Below are 18,319 nucleotides of genomic sequence, written 5' to 3' on the forward strand. Positions count from 1 at the left end.
AGAGAATTAGGTGTCACTTCACTCAGCAACTAAGCTGATCCATGGCCTATCCATGGGAGGAATTACTAGGTTAATGATTTAGATCCTGGTGAGGTAGGGAAGAATAGGTGAATTTATTGCTCATTAGGGATTTTGTGTATTTCCTCCCATTACAGCGTATGGAGTGAAAGATCACCTCTCAGTACTATAGGTCTATGGTGAATGAATGTTGGTGTTATGGGCCCCACCAGTGAATGAGTGAATGAATGTGGTTGTAGAGATCTATGGTCTGTGACGTATAGAGGGATTTAGTATTCCACGCTGCAACAAGGCTACAAGCAGAGGAACATTACCAACGGCATCAAAGGTGGCATCTGACACGTACATGGTGTGACGTCACATAAGTAGTCTCCGAACATTCGGAGACGACAGCAGTGTGACACGCTAGAACAACATAGACAAAATATTACTGTAGCATTACATGCAACTACGATGTAAACATATATTACATGCTCAACAGTAGGATTGTTTAAAACGTTATTGTGATTGGCTGCTGTAGGAGTGAGTAAAGAAAAGAGAAGCACAATCCTGCCTCTGTCTCCTAAATAGAATTGAAAATTCTTGTCGGGAGTGTTTGCAAATCTGTAATTATAATTAAAACAAACAGAAAAATGCCTTTAAAAAAGTACATATGAGAAAATATGCTCATTGGTGTAACGGTTTCTCTTTCCCCGAGGATGTATTTTATTTTGGCTGTTATTAATCCAGATGTCGTTTAATGACAGGTCCTTTTTGCTTTTTTTGTAAATTGCCAATAAAGTTGTTTTTACTAGAATCGGCGTCATGCAATCGTCTCATTTCTATTTCTACGGCTCTAGCGTGATTTTATGACGCATTTCCGAGGATGTCCTTCCTTAGTGTCTACAGCCAGGGCTCTCGTATCTCCTTTCAGCCAGTTGTTCTCCGGTCAGCCCGTGCCAAGATGGCCACCGGGTACCCACTGCGCAGCCGCGCTGCCGCCCCGCGGTGCGCGTGACGTCAGCGCGCCGCAGTGTTGCCCGTCACCGGCGGAGTGCGAGGATCCGGTTCAGCTCGAAGCGCCTCGATGGGGAAGAAGACACGCGCGGCACCGGGACGGAGGCCCATCCTGCAGCTGTCCCCTCCGGGGCCCAGGGGGGAGCCGGGGGAGGAGGAAGGTGAGAGGTCGGAGGGGGCCCTCCTCGGCCAGCATTTGCCGCCGGGCCTGGAGTGTATGAGAGGCGGCGGCGGGGGGGGAGGAGGAGGGAGGGAGAAGTCCGGGCCGTGAGGGGGGGGGGGAGTGTTCGAGGAAGTAAAGAGGAGCCTGGGGGTGACGGGGAGGTACGGAAGAGCCGGGGGTGAAGGGAGTTAAGTGGGAGCCTGGAGATGGAGAGGTGAGGGGGTTTGGTGGAGCCTGGGGGTGAAGGGAGGTGAGTGGTTTGGAGGAGTCTGGGGGTGACGGGGAGGTACGGAAGAGCCGGGGGTGAAAGGGGTGGGTAGTGAAGAGCCTAGGGAGGAAGGGAGGTAAGTGGCTACCTGGGGGTGAAGGGAGGTAAGGGGTGGGGTAGGTACCGAGGAGCCTGGGAGTGAGGGGAGGTAAGGAGGATCCTAGGAGTATGGAGAAGCCAGGGGGTGAAGAGAGGATAACGGGCTGGGGGAGGTACGTTGGAGCCTGGGGTGAGGCTGTCTGGTGGTAGGGGGTGGGCACTGAAGAGCCTGGGAGTGAGGGGAGGTAAGGAGGATCCTGGGAGTATGGAGAAGCCTGGGGGTGAAGGGAAGTAAGGGGCTGGGGGTATGGAGAAGCCTGGGTGAACTAAGCTGAGGTACGGAGGAGCCTGGGGGTCTGGATTTTGCAACCCTGGGGGTTTGTGGGAGGGAGTCGTCTAAGGGCCTAATTCAGACTTCAGCGGTCTGATGGACAGCCACGGTGGGCGTGTGGCCACCGCCAGTCCCAACACCCTGTTAGGAGTTGGGTGGCCGGACTGCCCCCTCTGCCAGGGATCAATGATTCCCGATGGTTTTGCGGCATTCTTGAGGCCACGATATACTTGCCGGTGCTGCTGCGGCTTCGCCCACTTTATTGCAAGTTTCTTCTCTACCATCGTATTCATGGCGTTGCGCCCGTCATGAAAACCGTGACGGGGAGAAAACAAAGGGGGCCCTCCTGTGTGCATGCACCCCAGTTCCTGTATGGCATGCACTGATGCAGTCCATGCCATGCAGGATCTGCCTTTGGCCCTCCCAATGCAGTCCCTTTTTCATTGGCACCACTGTGAGACCACCAAAGAACAGCCCGTCTGAGACTAGCAAAGTCGTAATCTGGCGAGCGGTGTCAGTATGGCTTTGGTGCCGCCCCCACGGCTGCCAAAGTCGTAAGTAGACCCGTAATCTGCTGGGGAGTAAGTGGGATGTGAAGCTTTTGGATGCCGAGGATGTCTTTACAGGTTGGGGAAGAGGGCAACGCGGAGTTGGAATAATGTATTTGTTTGTGAAGGAATTGAATGGGCCCAAAATTCTATATTTGCTACTGTTGGTACACAGGGGTCATTGAAAGTGATTGATAAATGCAACTGTACAATACTATATGTTCTATAGTAGTAGAGCTTTTATACACACAAATTTGGCATTTCAACCCAGAGTTCAGAGAGTGATTATTTGATGTAGTGGGTCAGTTGTGCGTTTGAGGGTAAAGAATTCTTCGGAGGTGCCCTTTCCCCCATCTGAGCGCAATTTTAAATGTTTGTCTGGGTCATGGATGACCGGCACGATGTGCAGGTTACGGGCCCAGCCCTTGTACAAGATGATCATTTTGTGGCAGCTCTAGTCACCATGAAAAGTTTGCAGCGAGCACACCGCATTGAGATCACCAGAAGGTGTCGGACAAATGAGTTTGTTGCATGCCCATTCTGAGCTCAATTCAGTTTGCCCTTGCTGATATTATGCCAATTGAAAAGACTGACGATTTTGAGTTTAATGGGTCCAGTGGTAACCAATATAAACAGACAATGATGCTAGAGCTGTTTGCAAAAAACAGCTGGATAACTTTTTGTCAAAGAATAGCAGTGTGTACCTGAAAAGGGTTCTGAAATGATAGAAAGAGTCCCATTGCCACTGGTAAATTCTATGCTGTCAGAATTAAGAACTGACAAAGTTTAGAAAATGTCTTTAAGTTTAAAATGTTCTTATTTGAATATCTGGATGCTGTGTATTGTACGAAACTAGAAAGCTGTATCAAGGGATGGCTGACTTTGGTTGTAAATGCTTGTATGCCAGTCTTCCACACACGATCTTTGTAAGCATCTCAGCCTTCTTTTAGGCTACGGATCGGTTACTTCTATTAGCAAGACTTCTTGCGGTCCAATATTTTTATAACCACAAATGCTCAAGATCTTGTCCTTCTGTTGATTGGCCTTCTAATTGTTGAATGGCGAGTTCCAATTTTTCATGCCACAGTAATGCCAGTAGGTTTTCACTTTTGGCAAAGCCAGTACGTCTCTCCTGTGGGGACCAAGATAGCGATCCTAATCCAACCTCGTTTTGTCTATAAAAAGAAGTTTGATATTCGCTATAGTTGTACGAATCTTGTTAGATAACTGAAGTTCGTTGTTTACAATGGGAAGGGCAGACCAGGCAAAGTTCTACCGGAAGGACGGTGATATATTTGAATGAGAATGAGTGTTAACTGCTGTAAATTGATTGACACTTATTTAAGGACATGAACGTGGTTTGCAGAAGACCGCTCTGTGTTTGTGGTTAATTTTGAAGCATTCGGCTCAACATGGCGAAAACGTCTTACTTGCATGGACATTTCTGAGGGATGATCCACAAGCATGCAAAATAATTGTATTAATTTATGGTGAAGGGCTTTGTAGCCATTTGTTGCGTCTTCCCCGGGGGCAGAAGAACATGAGTTCGAAAGCAACACTGGATGGGTGCTGGGAGAAGCAGGCACAGAGCAGGGAGGGGCATGTTTGGCTGGAGGAGAAGCAGACGAGGGTGAGAGCTGAAAAACAAGTGTTCTCATGGAGTGCTTAACCTAGAAGTAAAAGTAGTTCCCTAAAAGTGAGCAGTGGAACGATCCAAGCCAAAGAAGATTAAAGAGGATATTTTCTGGGTAGGGGCAAACTTAAGGTGGACCAAAAAAAAGTAATTGAATGCGAAACAAGCAACTGTGTGACAACAAAGCCAACCAGTGGGCGGGCTGTAAGTAGACCATTTCCTTCCCAAACCGACTGCTTATGCTGACTAACACATCTAAAACAAGCATTGGCATAGCCAATAGGTCTCGCCTATGGGACCTTATAAGTGTTTTGCCAGATTTGTTGGTAAGTTTGGGAAGAGATGCAATTTAACATAAAGGGATACGAAAAAGGAAACCAGGAAAGTGTGATGGGGGAAGAAGAGGGCAGCAGGTGAGCTGGAGGGAGGGAGAAGCAAAGGGATGAGAGAGAGAGTGAGACAAAGAAAAAGCAGATGGCGAGAAGAAGCAAAGAGACTGTTGGGGAGGGAGAGGGGAGGAAAGCCAGGGTTAGAGATTGGAGGCAAGAGTGGGAGGACATTGAAGGGAGAGAAATAAATAGGAAAGCCATTGTTTCAATGCCGGGGGGTGTATAAAGCTGACCTAGGAGGATTTCTTTCCTCAGGATATCTAAGATCTGTGTGACTCGCTGCTGGTTCCAAGGGGAGTCCTGCGCAGAACATACATTTTGTAAAGTCATGCAGTGAGCGCTGGCAGTGCCAGCAACCACAGCTCACTGAACAAACACATTCATCGAACGCAGCTGCGGATCTCTTCACACCACTGAGATAGGGCCGAACCACACACCTTCTGGGATGGAAACCTGGAGACTTTGTGGAATTAACCCCCGGACTCCTCGAAGCCAGGCCATGAAAGTGGCGCATCGCTTGCTAAACAAATGTGTGAATGGCATCACCACGGTTTTTAACTTGGCAACTGAGAGGTGCTTTGTCGTCAGCTGAAGTTCTAGGTGCTCACTTTAAGATCTGAATCACTGTCTCTAGCGCCAAAAAGCCTATCTGGCGTAGAAGCACTATATTATCTAAACACAGGTTAGTCATACTAACCTCACCTGTCCAATCAAAGACACTATCCCCCCTTCTACTAGCCCAGGTATTTTGGAGAGTGCTAAGTGCCACCTTGCAGTCACTTCAGAGCACTAGTGTGCCAGGCAGACACCGAGGAGGGTGGATATTGGTGGAACAGACACGCGCTCTTCTGTTGGAGGACCCACTCTTCTCAGATGGAGGGGAGGAGTTCTCTAGGACTTGTCTTCCTTCAGTGAAACTGTTGCCCTAAGTTCGCGATCACATGGTTTGGAAGAGGACACCTGAGGACGGGACGCAGGGTCTGGCAGTGAATAGGGTGCTCTTGTTAAAAGGGTCAGTCATCTTAGGTCAAGATGCTCCTGGGATCTCAGTTAGCCAGCATCGTCGGAGAAAGTAAACTTTGTTAGGGCGAGTAATTGTTGCATTTATATAGCGCTTACTACCGCTGATGAGGCGTTGAAGTGTTTTACCACAAGCAGCGCCGGAAACCAGCTCCGGAACCCAATGCAGAAATCGCAACATTCCGGGAAACCCTGTTTGTCTCTGAATTCGGACCATAAAACGCTGGAGCGGTGACAGCAGGGGGTGGGGGGCTCTTCTGTTCTCACTAGAACTTCCAGTGAGTTGGGTCCCACAACCTGTCAGCAGTAACTTGCCCTACAACAGATGTGCCTAAGGGCGCTGAGTTGCTCCGTGATCCGAGGGCTCAGATGTCAGAAAGCCGAGCCGACTATGCCCTTGTTACACATGTAGCGCCTCTGAGAAGCGCTTGGCTTCGCGCCGTAAAAACGTCCTCTCAGTACACACGCCACAATATGCCCAAGGAGGGGTGGGAGGCCTCAAGCAGGCACTGTAAAACACGAGAGGGGCTGCCTGAGGTGCGTGGAGCAAAGAGGAGGGTGGGAAGGGAAGGGAGGGAAGAAGGAAGACGTGAGGCAGGAATGGAAATACCATGAAACCGGGCGCCCTGGTAGGGAGAGCGGCGCCCGAGTGCACACATTTTAAAACAAATAGGATGGGAGAGGCAGTGGAAGGGAGAGGAAGAGGGGCATAGCAGAAAAGAGACGTAGGCACAGATGGGCATAGTGAAAATGACCGACACGGCACGCACACTAAGTAAAACAGAAGCGGAGACACAAAAGAGAACATAAAAACAGAAGACATGTGAATACACACTCCAATGACAAACGGCGGAGAGGGGTGAGAGGAAGGGGCGGCAAAAGTAAAAGCAGCCGCAGGAGGGAAAAAGCATTTACCGCACGGAATGCATAGATTGGGGGGGGGGGGGCTGCGCGCACGCGAAAGCACTTAATGAGCCATGACTACTGCTAACTGTATGAGATAACAAGGGCAGATGGCGGCTGCGCACGTTCACGCCACATGCACGCAAGCTTTCGGCCAGGAAAAGCTTGTGGGTAGCACTTTTAAAACCCCCTTACTAAAAGTCGAGCAAGTAGCGCATGCGCTGCTCTAGGCCCGACCTAAAAATATGTGCTCTGTTCTGTGCCAGGTAGCAGGTCCGTACGTGGGTCAAACGGATTTCAAACAGCACCCACATTAAGCAAGTCCCCCTTTTCGGATCATTATTTAAATCTCTTTATATTGAAAGTCCATCGGGGCAGGTCATTAATTTCCCAGTTGCTGTCAGCCAATTTGGTAGAACGGCAGTAAGCACCTCGCGGTAAAGGATGCAGCCTCCATGGAAGAAGCGATGGACCGTACTATTTTAGGTCCACCATATGCCACGGCTGAGCGATGCCGTTCTGCTCTTTCACAAGAAGTTGTCCCTTTCACTCCAAGGAGCCCCTATGGTAATTGGCAATTCTTTATATACTGGCAAAGGCCAAGTGCCTCCCTAACGTTTTTAAACAAGCATTGGCATAGCCAATAGGTCTCGCCTTTGGGACCTTAGAAGTATTTAGTTATGCAGCAGGTCCCAAAGGCGAGACCTATTGCCTATACCAATGCTGGTTTCCCTTTTAGCTGGTTCAGCGCAACAAAGAGCATTGGCAAAGCCAAAAGGTCGACTAATGCCTTTGAAAGGCAAGGTTTATTCCTTTGCCAATGATTTCTTGCTCGGTAGTATCCCACAAAGCCAACACTCTCATTAGCTCACCAATTCCTGCCACTTTCTCAGTGGCCTTCTTTCACCGTGGACCTAAGAAACGAGGCTGTTGGAGAGTACGCTTTCATTAAAACAAAGAATCTTTTCGAAAACCTTGCAAGACATAAAATAAAGGCTTTTATTACAGTTATTAAACATAATAGCGGTTTTGCCATTACTGAACAATGTGCTGGAAACGGCAAATTCTATGTACAGAATAACAAAAGTTCAGAGAGCCTGCCGCACACGACAAACCTTTCCAAACGTTTTGTAGGACTCAACAAGATACATTTCATATTCAAACAGTCAGTGCTCAGAATCGTTCCTTTCCCATGCGGAATTAAAGCTTTGCAACCGAAACGCAAGCTTTTAAAAAAATTAGTTATCAAAGCCCGTTTCGGGTGATGCCGAACAGTTAAAATGACATGTTGTGGCTCAGTTCCACTATATAAAATCTCAAAACAACCCCTGGGGTTGGGTGGTATAGTGGTCATACTCTGAAATTCTGAGCGCGGGCACCGTACACAAAGCACTCTGAATAGGCTGCAAAGCGACATGCTTGACGCTGCTGAAAATCACTAAATAAATAACAAAGAAAACAAGCCCGGGCGTGGTGCGTGCATGCGCTGTCTGCTCATTTTCAAGCACTGCACTCGTGCTTGTGGATGCCGCCACAAGCACGGGTGTGGTGCTTGAAAATAACCAGAGCGACGGCTAAAGGCCCTCCTATGCACGCTGCATAGGCGAGACCTAAAAAAAAACGTTTGTAACAGCCATTGAAAAGAAACTGCACTGAACGACTGGTGTGGTTTACCTATGTATCCGGCCTGCTATTGCGTGCCGGTCTTCACACTTGCATGGACTGTGCCTTTAAACGTGTCCAACCTGCCATCCCATGTCTGAGTGCGTCCTTGAGCCTGTACTCTGTGTGCCCTGTAACAAACACGGTCCAGCCCGAGAGGGGCTTTCACCTCCAATTGGATGGAAAGTGAAGGGCTGGGCAGGCATGCTTGCGTGTTTTCTGCCCAGGAAGTACGGAAGACCCACATGGGTTGCTCTTCCCTGAAGTTAACATGTGGATGGAGTCTCCTGCATTTCAAGTTACAATAACGGATTGTTGTGGCTCCGCCTCGTGACGTTGCCTATCAATGGATTCACTAGCCCAAACCCGTTCCAATGGTAACGGTGGCCATGGCCACATACGGAACATGGACATTACTTGGCATCAAACTGTGTGCCATGGTGCCCGGCGCCGGTCAACACTGGTAGCCGGGGAGCACTTTTAGGCATTCCCCAGCAACAGCCACAAACTATTGGGCATGCAATTAAGATAGTTTGTGGGCCTGGCCGTCTATATTGGGGCAGAGATTGTGACATCTGGTCTCTGGGCAAAACCAAAGGTGATGATGGACTGAGTGTTGAACATTCCAAGCACTCAGCCCCAGTCAACTGATCTGGGTTTAATCCATCATCATTCTTTAGCTCACTCTGCCACCCCAGTTCAGACATGGCCATATGCAAATCAATCTGACCCTGTGCCACATGGGAACAGTCCATCCCGAACTGCCAAGCCATGTCTTCCTTGGACCGGAAACAAGCAACCTGGGGCCGATTTCTGGCTAATCAGCCATCATCAGCCAGGCTTGCTTGAATCCAGTGGCAAAGTGAGCAAGGGACTCGCGTCTGAGCATACCCTGCCAACTTATGGCGAACAAAGCAAAAACCAAAGGAAATGATGGACGGAGTGTTGAACATTGCAAGCACTCACCCCCAGTCAACTGATCTGGGTTTAATCCATCATCATTCTTTAGCTTACTCCACCACCCCAGTACAGACATGGCCATATGCAAATCAGTCTGATCCTGTGCCTCCTGGGAACAGTCCAGCCCGAACTGCCAAGCCACGTCTTCCTGGGACTGGTTTCTGGCTAATCAGCCAGGCTAGCTTGAATCCAGTGAGCAAGTGACCCACATCTGGGCATACCCTGCCAACTTGGGGCGAACAAAGCAAAACCAACAGATCACGGCCCCCATAAAGATGGAGATCTGCATTCCTTTTGACAGGCAGAATGTAGGAGGCACATCTGTGGCTCAGAGGAATACCCTTTGACCCTCCCTCGAACTTCGAAGGCCTGATAGGAAATAACTACCCAGTGCCACCCCACGGAGCTTAGAGAGCTGCTTGTAAGAAAGAACACATGACCGGAGAACCTGGGCTGCGTCATGCACATTGCCAGAGGGCTTTGTTGTGCACATGGAGGATAATTACCCATGGGACCGACCTCCTGCCCTCCTTAATAGTGGCTGGCTTGGGCTACCTGCTGACGTGGCACCATGAAGTGGGTGCCCAAGGACCCGCTGGCTAGGCTTCTGTTCTCTCGGAGGTCTCTGGGATATCAAAGATCTCCTACGAGGGGCCCACAGCACCTACCAGTGACATCTGGAAAGCGGGGCCCTCTAAGTACTCACATCGCCTGTTGAAAGCTGGGCAGAGCAGTGTGAGCTTGGAACCACAATCGTTTCTGGAGACCGGAGTGCCTAGTGCGGAGCGCAAGACGTTTCCCGCATCTATGGCAAAGTGATTACTGTACCGCAGGGGCCACAGCACACCTATGCTTCTTGGTGGTGAGCGGATTCACCAGTTGTGGGATCCAAGGTGACCCGCTAAGCCGACTGTGCCACATTTCTCATGTGCCATGCCAGCTGCATGCTTAATGCGTGCGTTGTCAGATTAACAGGTTGCAACCCTCAGAGGTGGGAGTCCACCCATTTCAGAGTCTCATTCTACTGTGTGAGGCCCCACTTGAACTTGCACGTGTGTGTTTGTCCGGAATAGTCTGGTGCAGCCGACATCAAGGTGTGCCGCACCTAGTGCCTCATTTCCACTGAAGTACGGAATAGCAACAGTACTTCGTGTAACTCGAAATGTCTGGTGCAACTAACCCACCCCCACCCCAATGTTCCAGACATGGTGCCTGGATTGCCAGGGCACCACTTGGATCAACGTGTAGAAGACTGGATGCCTCCTCAAGCTGAGAGGCTCCCCTGTGTGTTGTTCCCAATTCACTGCTTGTTCCCTCACTGGTCCCATCATGGTGGATCACCTGCCCTTTCCCCTTCCGGCCTTCTGAAGACTTTGCGGTGCCAGGTAGGAGTGAGAGGAATTTACAAGTTTCTCTTGTTTATGTTTACAGTCTATCACCTTTATAAACAAAGGAGGGACACGGAGCCGAGTTTATGAGGTCCTGCTCACAGGCTCCAGAGGGAGATCTGTGTAAAGAGGTTGAGCAGTTCCTAATTAGCTAAGACTAAGGGGGAAGGGGAGGAAGGGAAAGGGGAAGACAGGTCTTTCTTCGTAATGCCCTCACACAACCCAAGGGATGTCATGCTTCATCATTTGGGCATTTGCCCCTCGTCAAGCCGGCGCTGCAATGCCTGACGGGCTCCCGGAACCGGGGCTCTTTGTCGGGGATCTTTTGAAGAAGCCGTAGGGTGCGTGCGGGTGTGAGGGCTGGGTAGTTCACAAGGCGTCGGGTGAATAAAATAGGTATAGAGCAGTCCTACTTAAGTCAAGTGTTGATTATTGAGGTAGCTCTAGCCTAGTTTAAAAACTGTGTAGAAGCCTTTGTTTTGGAGTGATGTTCCTAAAGGGCTTATGTAGTGAAAGTGGTCAACATGTTTCGTGCCCAGACTGCCCCCAAGGGGTCAATGGCACTTCGTCAGGACCGATGAGATAATTGTGTATTGAGTGCACTACCGTCATATGTGCTAGCGACGGTAGGGAGTATACTAAGGGACTGGTACTGGGGTATACTATAGACCTGTGGGAGAAGGGAGAGATAAAAACAAGGGACAAGCAACCAAGAGTTAAACCAACGAAAAGACGTATGAATAATGCACTAAGCTTATTAAGTGCAGATCGTGTGAACACACGTGTTGTGTTTAGTGCCTTCACTGGGGGTGAACTAACCCTCAATTTTGAAGCATGAACAATCAACGAAACAAAAACAAAGTTATTGCAGGCTAATTGCGTTGATGGTAATACATATTGCAATGTAAACATATATAGTTGTTACATGTACGTAGTGAATAACTAAACGTGAGGGTGCCTTGAGAGTTGTGTAACACCAACGACCCGTAAATAAAGTGCTGGTGGTCGCGCTAGATCTCATGACTCGGGAGTCGAGTCGTGGTGAACTCCAGTGAAGCTTTAACGGATGAGAGCAAGTAGATCTCTTCGAAAAATTACATGCGAGAACTATTCGTATGTACGAGAATCACCGTTACTAGGAGTGACGCGGCCAGGGTAACACGCATGCCATAAAGGCCCCGTCCGAGCAGTAGCTAAGGAAGGGGTCCGGAAATTATGACTAAGTTAGAATACTGCAAGATGCGTGCGTCAGGTGAAAAGGAAGAAGGCGTGCGAAGGTAGTGTGTACAACCGGCACCCTAATTGAATCAATTGTTTTTGTTTCGTTGATTGTTCATGCTCCAGAATTGAGGGTTAGTTCACCCCCAGTGAAGGCACTAAACACAACACATGTGTTCACACGATATTGCTTGGATCATAAGAATACATAGAATTGTACTCCTGCCTAGCGCCTCCTATCGTCTTAAGCATAGTCTGCCAGAATACAATCCATCAAGATTCTCCTCTGTGTAAACAAAGGCTTGCCACAGTTTCTGTAATAAACTACCCATCCGTTCTGTGCCAGATTCCTGGTCCTGATGTCATTGTTGATTCTATACACCCGGATCCGCCGCCGAATGGACAACCATATTTTGCGTAGTGTACTAAGGGCCAGATGTGCAACCGTTTAATGCGGTCACAAAGGGATTGCGACTCCAAACCCAAATGTATGAATGTTTTGCGACCACAAACTCTGTTGCTAAACACTTGCAGTTTACCAAGCACTCACAAATGGGAAGGGGTCCCTTATCCTTAGCGAATGCATGCCCAAATATTTTTCATGGGCAGGTAGTGGTCCCCAGGACTACTGCCTGCCCTAAAAAGATGAAACTGGAACGTTTGATTTCTCTTTTAAATGCATCCTGTTTTCCTTTAAGAATTAAAAATAAAAAACTGCTTTATTTAAAAGCAGTCCCAGACATAGGTCTGCTGACCCCAGCAAGCCACCATCCCTGGGAGTGCCAGCCTTTCCCAGTAGGGTCGCAAATTGAGACACTCATTAATATGCATGAGGCATGCAATTTGCGACCCCATTGGGAATCGCAAACAGTATCTCAGACACTGTTGTGCATCCCAATCAGCGAGTCGCAAATGCAACGCAATTTGCGACTCACTAATTCGTAGGTCGTACATCTGGCCCGAAGTCCTTGTACAGAATGCTTGAAGGCCTAATAATGTGCCTACTAAGAAATGTAAATGTAAGCAAAAAACACTTGAGTATGTTATCTCAAGGCAGAAATGGGCAAATGTGTTCGCAGTCATCGTTCAAAAAGTTGGCAACTTTAAACATGAGCATGTCAAATGGAAGTTTGTGCACGGGCCCATGTAACCACACAACAATGCCACTATGCGACACACCCCGCTTTGCGAAGAGGTCTAATTTAGTGTAGAATTATTTAACATACAGACCTTTTATAGGCACGATTCTCTACCACCCTCCTGGCCCTCGCTCTATCTTCGCCAAAGAGATTGGTAGCATTTTGTAGGCTGATATCTTACTAAGTGATTACACAGTCCATGGTGTTTTTATTTCCACCTTGATGCTCTTGATATGGAGACCTCTGCCCTACTTTTGACTGTCTTCACTTGGTTTAGACCAACAGGTATATAGTCCTAAGCATCAAGCAGGTCAAACGCTTGATGGTATTTTTTTTTTTTCAAATTACTCTTCCATGCAGGACATAAAGCTTCCCCTGGTGTAGTTTTTCCTTCTAGCTGGAAGACTGTGTCCGTCTTACCGTTTTATAAAGAAACCTTCACTAGACCCATGAGACACTGTTGGCTTTCGACCCATCTCCTGCCTTCCTCTGCTGGCCAATATTATTGTTGCGTATCTATGGGGTTACCTGAAATGCTACCAGACCCAGGATGAAATTACAGTACAATGAACCGTTAGTCACAGTAGCAGAATTTTTCCAAACAAATGATAAATAGCATTCACGATACCATTGTCACATAGTCAGCATAAAATGCAAATTATTTACAGACCAAATATTCACTTCGGTAATAGCAACGCAGTTCTTTCATTTAATTTCAATTCCGATATTTATGGTGCTCTTGCTGGGGAAGAGGTGTTTTAAGGTAGGGGTGAGGAAGTGAAGGTGGTGGACAAGAGAAAGGTGTTGACATAGCTACATCCAATGCACATAATAGGACCAATTCGGCCTAACATAAGTCTATTGCTCCTATGATACCACATAACATTCTATCGGCACTGATAATGAATCTGTCATCGTAGCTTGTGAAGAAATAGTGGTCAACATTTCAACCCCTTTAAGAATTCAAGGTAAATCAAGCCTTAGCGTGGCTTCTTCATCAGGACTGTGTGGATAGAGAGCACCTAATCTAAAAACAAAATTCTGCACATTCTGCCCTATTCCCACATCTTACCCCCTCCCTCCCTCCCAGTTATTTGCAGTTAGTCCATAACATTGGTTTTCAATTTCTGGTCACTTCACAATTAACTTACTTTGGTTTCTTTGTTTGAGTTCCTGTAGTTAGTCGCTGTGCCAGTGGACTGGTTTCTGCCGGGGCGCAAGATCGCTCCTCAAGCTCTCCAGGCCAAGTCCAGCCTCTGGGGGGTGTACTTCCCCTCGGCAGCCCAACTTCCTTCTTAGATTTTCTCATGTATGTTTTGCCCTTATCTTGTTCTTCGTGGCTCCCTCCTCTATGCTTTTCTAGGCCCAGGTCCATCCGCCCGGTGTCGGATTTACATATAGACCGCACTGCTGTCCGATTCGTTCTCACTCTGCTGTGCGGCCAATCGGAGCAGAAGTAGGCCAGAGGGCCGGCAGTTCTCCACTACTGTGGGCGAGCCGGGCTTTGCTCTTCTCCTACCTTCTGGGTCCAGTGCGGGTGTCCTCGCTGCCTCTCCATCTCTGGCTGAGGTCTCAGCAGGCTGTCTGTTTCATTTGTTGCGCTTCACTGTCGGCTCTCTTCGTTTACAAGATGGCGCCGCCCGTCCTCCCCTGGAGTTCTTCTCCGTCTCGCCGATCTCAATGCAGTCGGTTATTCTTCACCTTATTTTTACACCAAGGGGTCAGCCGCTGTTCAACTTATTTCGGGCACGATTTCTGAGCTTGATGCTGCAGGATACTGATAGTTATTTGGGCTGACCAAGGGAGCTCCGACAAAAGCGTCTACACGGCTATCTTGCCAGGCCACGCCCCTACGTTTGCAGTATTGATTCGGTCTTGCGGCTTTGCACTGATATCCTATGCAGACGACACTCAAATTCTCATCTCACTTGTGACGGAGGAAAAGGATGCCCCTGTTACATTCTGCGACTGTAGGAAGGCAGACAGCCAGTGAATTGCTGTGAACTGCCTCAAACTCCATTCCCATTATTACTTGATGGGGGAACCCAACTAATGTACGCGGACCTGGGTATCAAATGGTATAGAAAACCGTTGGTCCTGGATCTATTTATCATGCAGTCGAAAGGTATTCACGATTCTAAATCCATTTTAGGCATGCCTAATACACCTTCTATTACTATGCATGGTAGTGTATCTATCCATTTTTTAAATGGGTCCGTGAATAAAAACAAATGTTCTTATAGTCAAGAAGTGCCTATGCCGTTTTTATACCTGGTGCACATTCAAGGAATCTGTTTGTATTTGATCCTTTTGGCTGAATATATGCATGCCTAAAATTGATTTAGAATCATGAATACCTTTCGACTCCATTGCATGATAAATAGGTCTAGGACCACCTGTTCTCAAACTCAATTTCAGCAAAACTGAAGTTTTGTTGTTTGGGGCACATCCCTCCTTTTGGTCTCCTGAATGGTGGCTGGCAGTTGGGTACACAGCCTACACCAGTTAAGTCGGTAAAGCACTTAGGAGTTCTTTTTAACGACCAGCTATCTTATGTCAATCAGGCCAACGCAGTCACTTCAACAGCCTTTTTTACTCTTAAAATGATCAAGAAAATTCTTTTTTATCCCTTTTTTATTTACGGAAAGTAGTGGTCACTTCCAGTGGTGCTGTGGAGGATTGATTACTGCACTGGACTACACCTGAATGAGCACAGGCATGGTCTTAAACTGCAGACACTGCAGAACGCAGCAGCTCGTGTACTCTGGACAGTTCCCAAATACAATCCGTCTCTAAAGAGTTAAGGAAACTGCACTGGCTTACTGTTAGGCAGCAAATTACTTTAAAAGCACTCTGTGTGGCATACAAAGCAGTGCATGAGCAAGGCCTGTCTTAGCTGAGAAATCTTTTGCTGGTATACGCCAGGCTGAGTTTCGCTCAACCACAGCTAACTTGGTGGCAATCTCCAGGGTCAGGCGAGAGAACCTGAGCGGCAGAGGTTTGTATTTGGAGCCTCTGGCCTGGAATGGCGTTCCCCGGTATAGTAGATCTCAGCCTAACTTAGTGGCTTTTTTTCATCATACTAAAACTTTACATATGAGTTGTGTAGGAAGCTGGATTGGTATATACTATACCAAAAAGAGGTATAGTGTGCACAGTCAAGTAAGTTCCCAAAGTTATGACTGATGTGTTTTTTTGGGAGTTTTAAATAGTATGAACTCTACCTAAAGTATTGGTGTGCTTTACATGAGCACCACTTGCATTAGAAGGACATATTCATTTTGTTAGTGTAGGAAACCTTTTTTGCCAAGATAACTGATGCAATTTGACTGAGTGTGCTCGTGCTATGGTGCAGCTAAAAGTGAAGTGTTGACATGGCACACATCCCTGTGTAATAATAACCAAAAAGGGGAGGGTCCGAGGGAAAATTTAAAGACCAAGACAGACTCAATCCCCCATCCAATATACTAATACAACAAAGGAATCTGTCAGTCTGAAAAACAAGGGCACAGTCGCTAGGAAGTTTAGAATAAGCGAAGAGTTTGAAAAGGGAGCCTCAGAGTGCTGTAGGATTCATTAGGATTTCCATCAAAAACCAGTGATTGGTGTATATCATCATCTGGATATCCACTCCTTCCCACCACTGTGATTCACTCCATCTTGGAGTTTCATTCGTGGTTAGTTAGTAACCGGAGCACATTTTTATGAGGCCCATGGAAAGGGTAGGAGAGAAGGGGAGAAGGACAGCCAAGCCACTAGTCAGGGCAAGGTATGATATATATACCAAAAAATGATATATAAGTGGTGCAGTGCAGTAAGGTGAAATGTTAAAAAAGGATAAGGAGGAAAAAAGAAAGTTTATTGAAAAATATTCCTGCCAGTCCTTAACTAAAAATGGTGCAGAAACAGCTTCTAACAAATAGGCTGTTTGACAATAGGGTCGACATGTTTCAGCCTGCTTGCCTGGAGGGTCAAATGGCTTTCGTCAGGACCTTCATTTTATTATCGCTACTGCAGCAAAAGTGAGTGGGAAAATTATAAATTGTGAGACAGTGTTAAAAAATACAACCTTATTATGGTGTACAACTTCTTCGTATTGTCAGTGTGTTTATGAACATCTGATCAGCACGAGAAGTGAGCCTCACCTCACCCGGTAAAGACTCGGGGTAGAAGGAGGCCCCGCCCTCTCCGTCGGTACCTCGATGTGGAATCTGAGCCGTTTGGGTGATTGCTCGCGCTTTACAAACGGCTCAGATTCCACATCGAGGTACCGACGGAGAGGGCGGGGCCTCCTTCTACCCTGAGTCTTTACCGGGTGAGGTGAGGCTCACTTCTCGTGCTGATCAGATGTTCATAAACACACTGACAATACGAAGAAGTTGTACACCATAATAAGGTTGTATTTTTTAACACTGTCTCACAATTTATAATTTTCCCACTCACTTTTGCTGCAGTAGCGATAATAAAATGAAGGTCCTGACGAAAGCCATTTGACCCTCCAGGCAAGCAGGCTGAAACATGTCGACCCTATTGTCAAACAGCCTATTTGTTAGAAGCTGTTTCTGCACCATTTTTAGTTAAGGACTGGCAGGAATATTTTTCAATAAACTTTCTTTTTTCCTCCTTATCCTTTTTTAACATTTCACCTTACTGCACTGCACCACTTATATATCATTTTTTGGTATATATATCATACCTTGCCCTGACTAGTGGCTTGGCTGTCCTTCTCCCCTTCTCTCCTACCCTTTCCATGGGCCTCATAAAAATGTGCTCCGGTTACTAACTAACCACGAATGAAACTCCAAGATGGAGTGAATCACAGTGGTGGGAAGGAGTGGATATCCAGATGATGATATACACCAATCACTGGTTTTTGATGGAAATCCTAATGAATCCTACAGCACTCTGAGGCTCCCTTTTCAAACTCTTCGCTTATTCTAAACTTCCTAGCGACTGTGCCCTTGTTTTTCAGACTGACAGATTCCTTTGTTGTATTATTAACACATCCCTGTGTGCCATGTCTACCCAGCACTGCATGAGGCCTAGGTAAGTCGCCCTTAAGGCGGGGTGCACTACACCTCATGTGAGGACCTATCTGCATCTGATTCCAGGGATGTTTGGTATCAAACATCTCAGAATATTAAACCTGCACTGATCCCAGTGTCAAATGTAGTATTCTTTGCATTCAGGGGTCCCTTCTAGAGGGGATCCCTGAACCAAACCAGTCTCTGGTAGGGTGACAACCAGCCTGCCACACTGATTTCTTGGAGCCGGGTGGCTGGCGGAGACAGGCTGGTAGGGCTAGGGCCATGTCAGCCGTCTTTTCTGATGTTGTGCAGCTCTTTGGTTCTTCTACATTGTAGGTTGTTGACTCTGATGAAGGTTCAGGGGAGCCCTTAAATACTACATTTAAGGGTGTTACTGGGGTTGGGAGCAGTAGCCAATGGCTACTCTCCCCTATGGTGACTACACCCTTTGGGTGCCCCATCCCTTTGGCTAGAGGGGCACATCCCTATTGGACGTAATTCTCCAAAACAAACTGGAGAATTCTCGAGAGGGGTTCACTTCAGCTCCTGGCGACCCTAGGGGTGTGCCAGGCCAAGGTGGACACTCCTACTTTGCTTACTAATTTTTCCACCTGCCC

General features: G+C 47.5%; 1 protein-coding gene across 4 annotated transcripts in view; it reads left to right on the top strand.

Annotated features, from left to right (window-relative positions):
- Positions 1-1,024: 1,024 nt before the first annotated feature.
- FNBP4 (formin binding protein 4) overlaps positions 1,025-18,319 on the top strand; it is a 298,745-nt gene continuing 281,450 nt past the window's right edge. For 3 of the 4 annotated variants that reach the window (XM_085646515.1, XM_085646517.1, XM_085646516.1), the window contains exon 1: positions 1,025-1,175. In XM_085646515.1, the coding sequence (XP_085502641.1) occupies positions 1,085-1,175 (91 nt within the window). In that variant the 5' untranslated portion in view covers positions 1,025-1,084. The remainder of the gene's footprint in view (positions 1,176-18,319) is intronic. The other variant, XM_085646518.1, reaches the window with a different exon arrangement.

The sequence above is a fragment of the Triturus cristatus genome, chromosome 3_1 (assembly GCF_964204655.1).
Source record: "Triturus cristatus chromosome 3_1, aTriCri1.1, whole genome shotgun sequence".
Classification (NCBI taxonomy): Eukaryota; Metazoa; Chordata; class Amphibia; order Caudata; family Salamandridae; genus Triturus; species Triturus cristatus.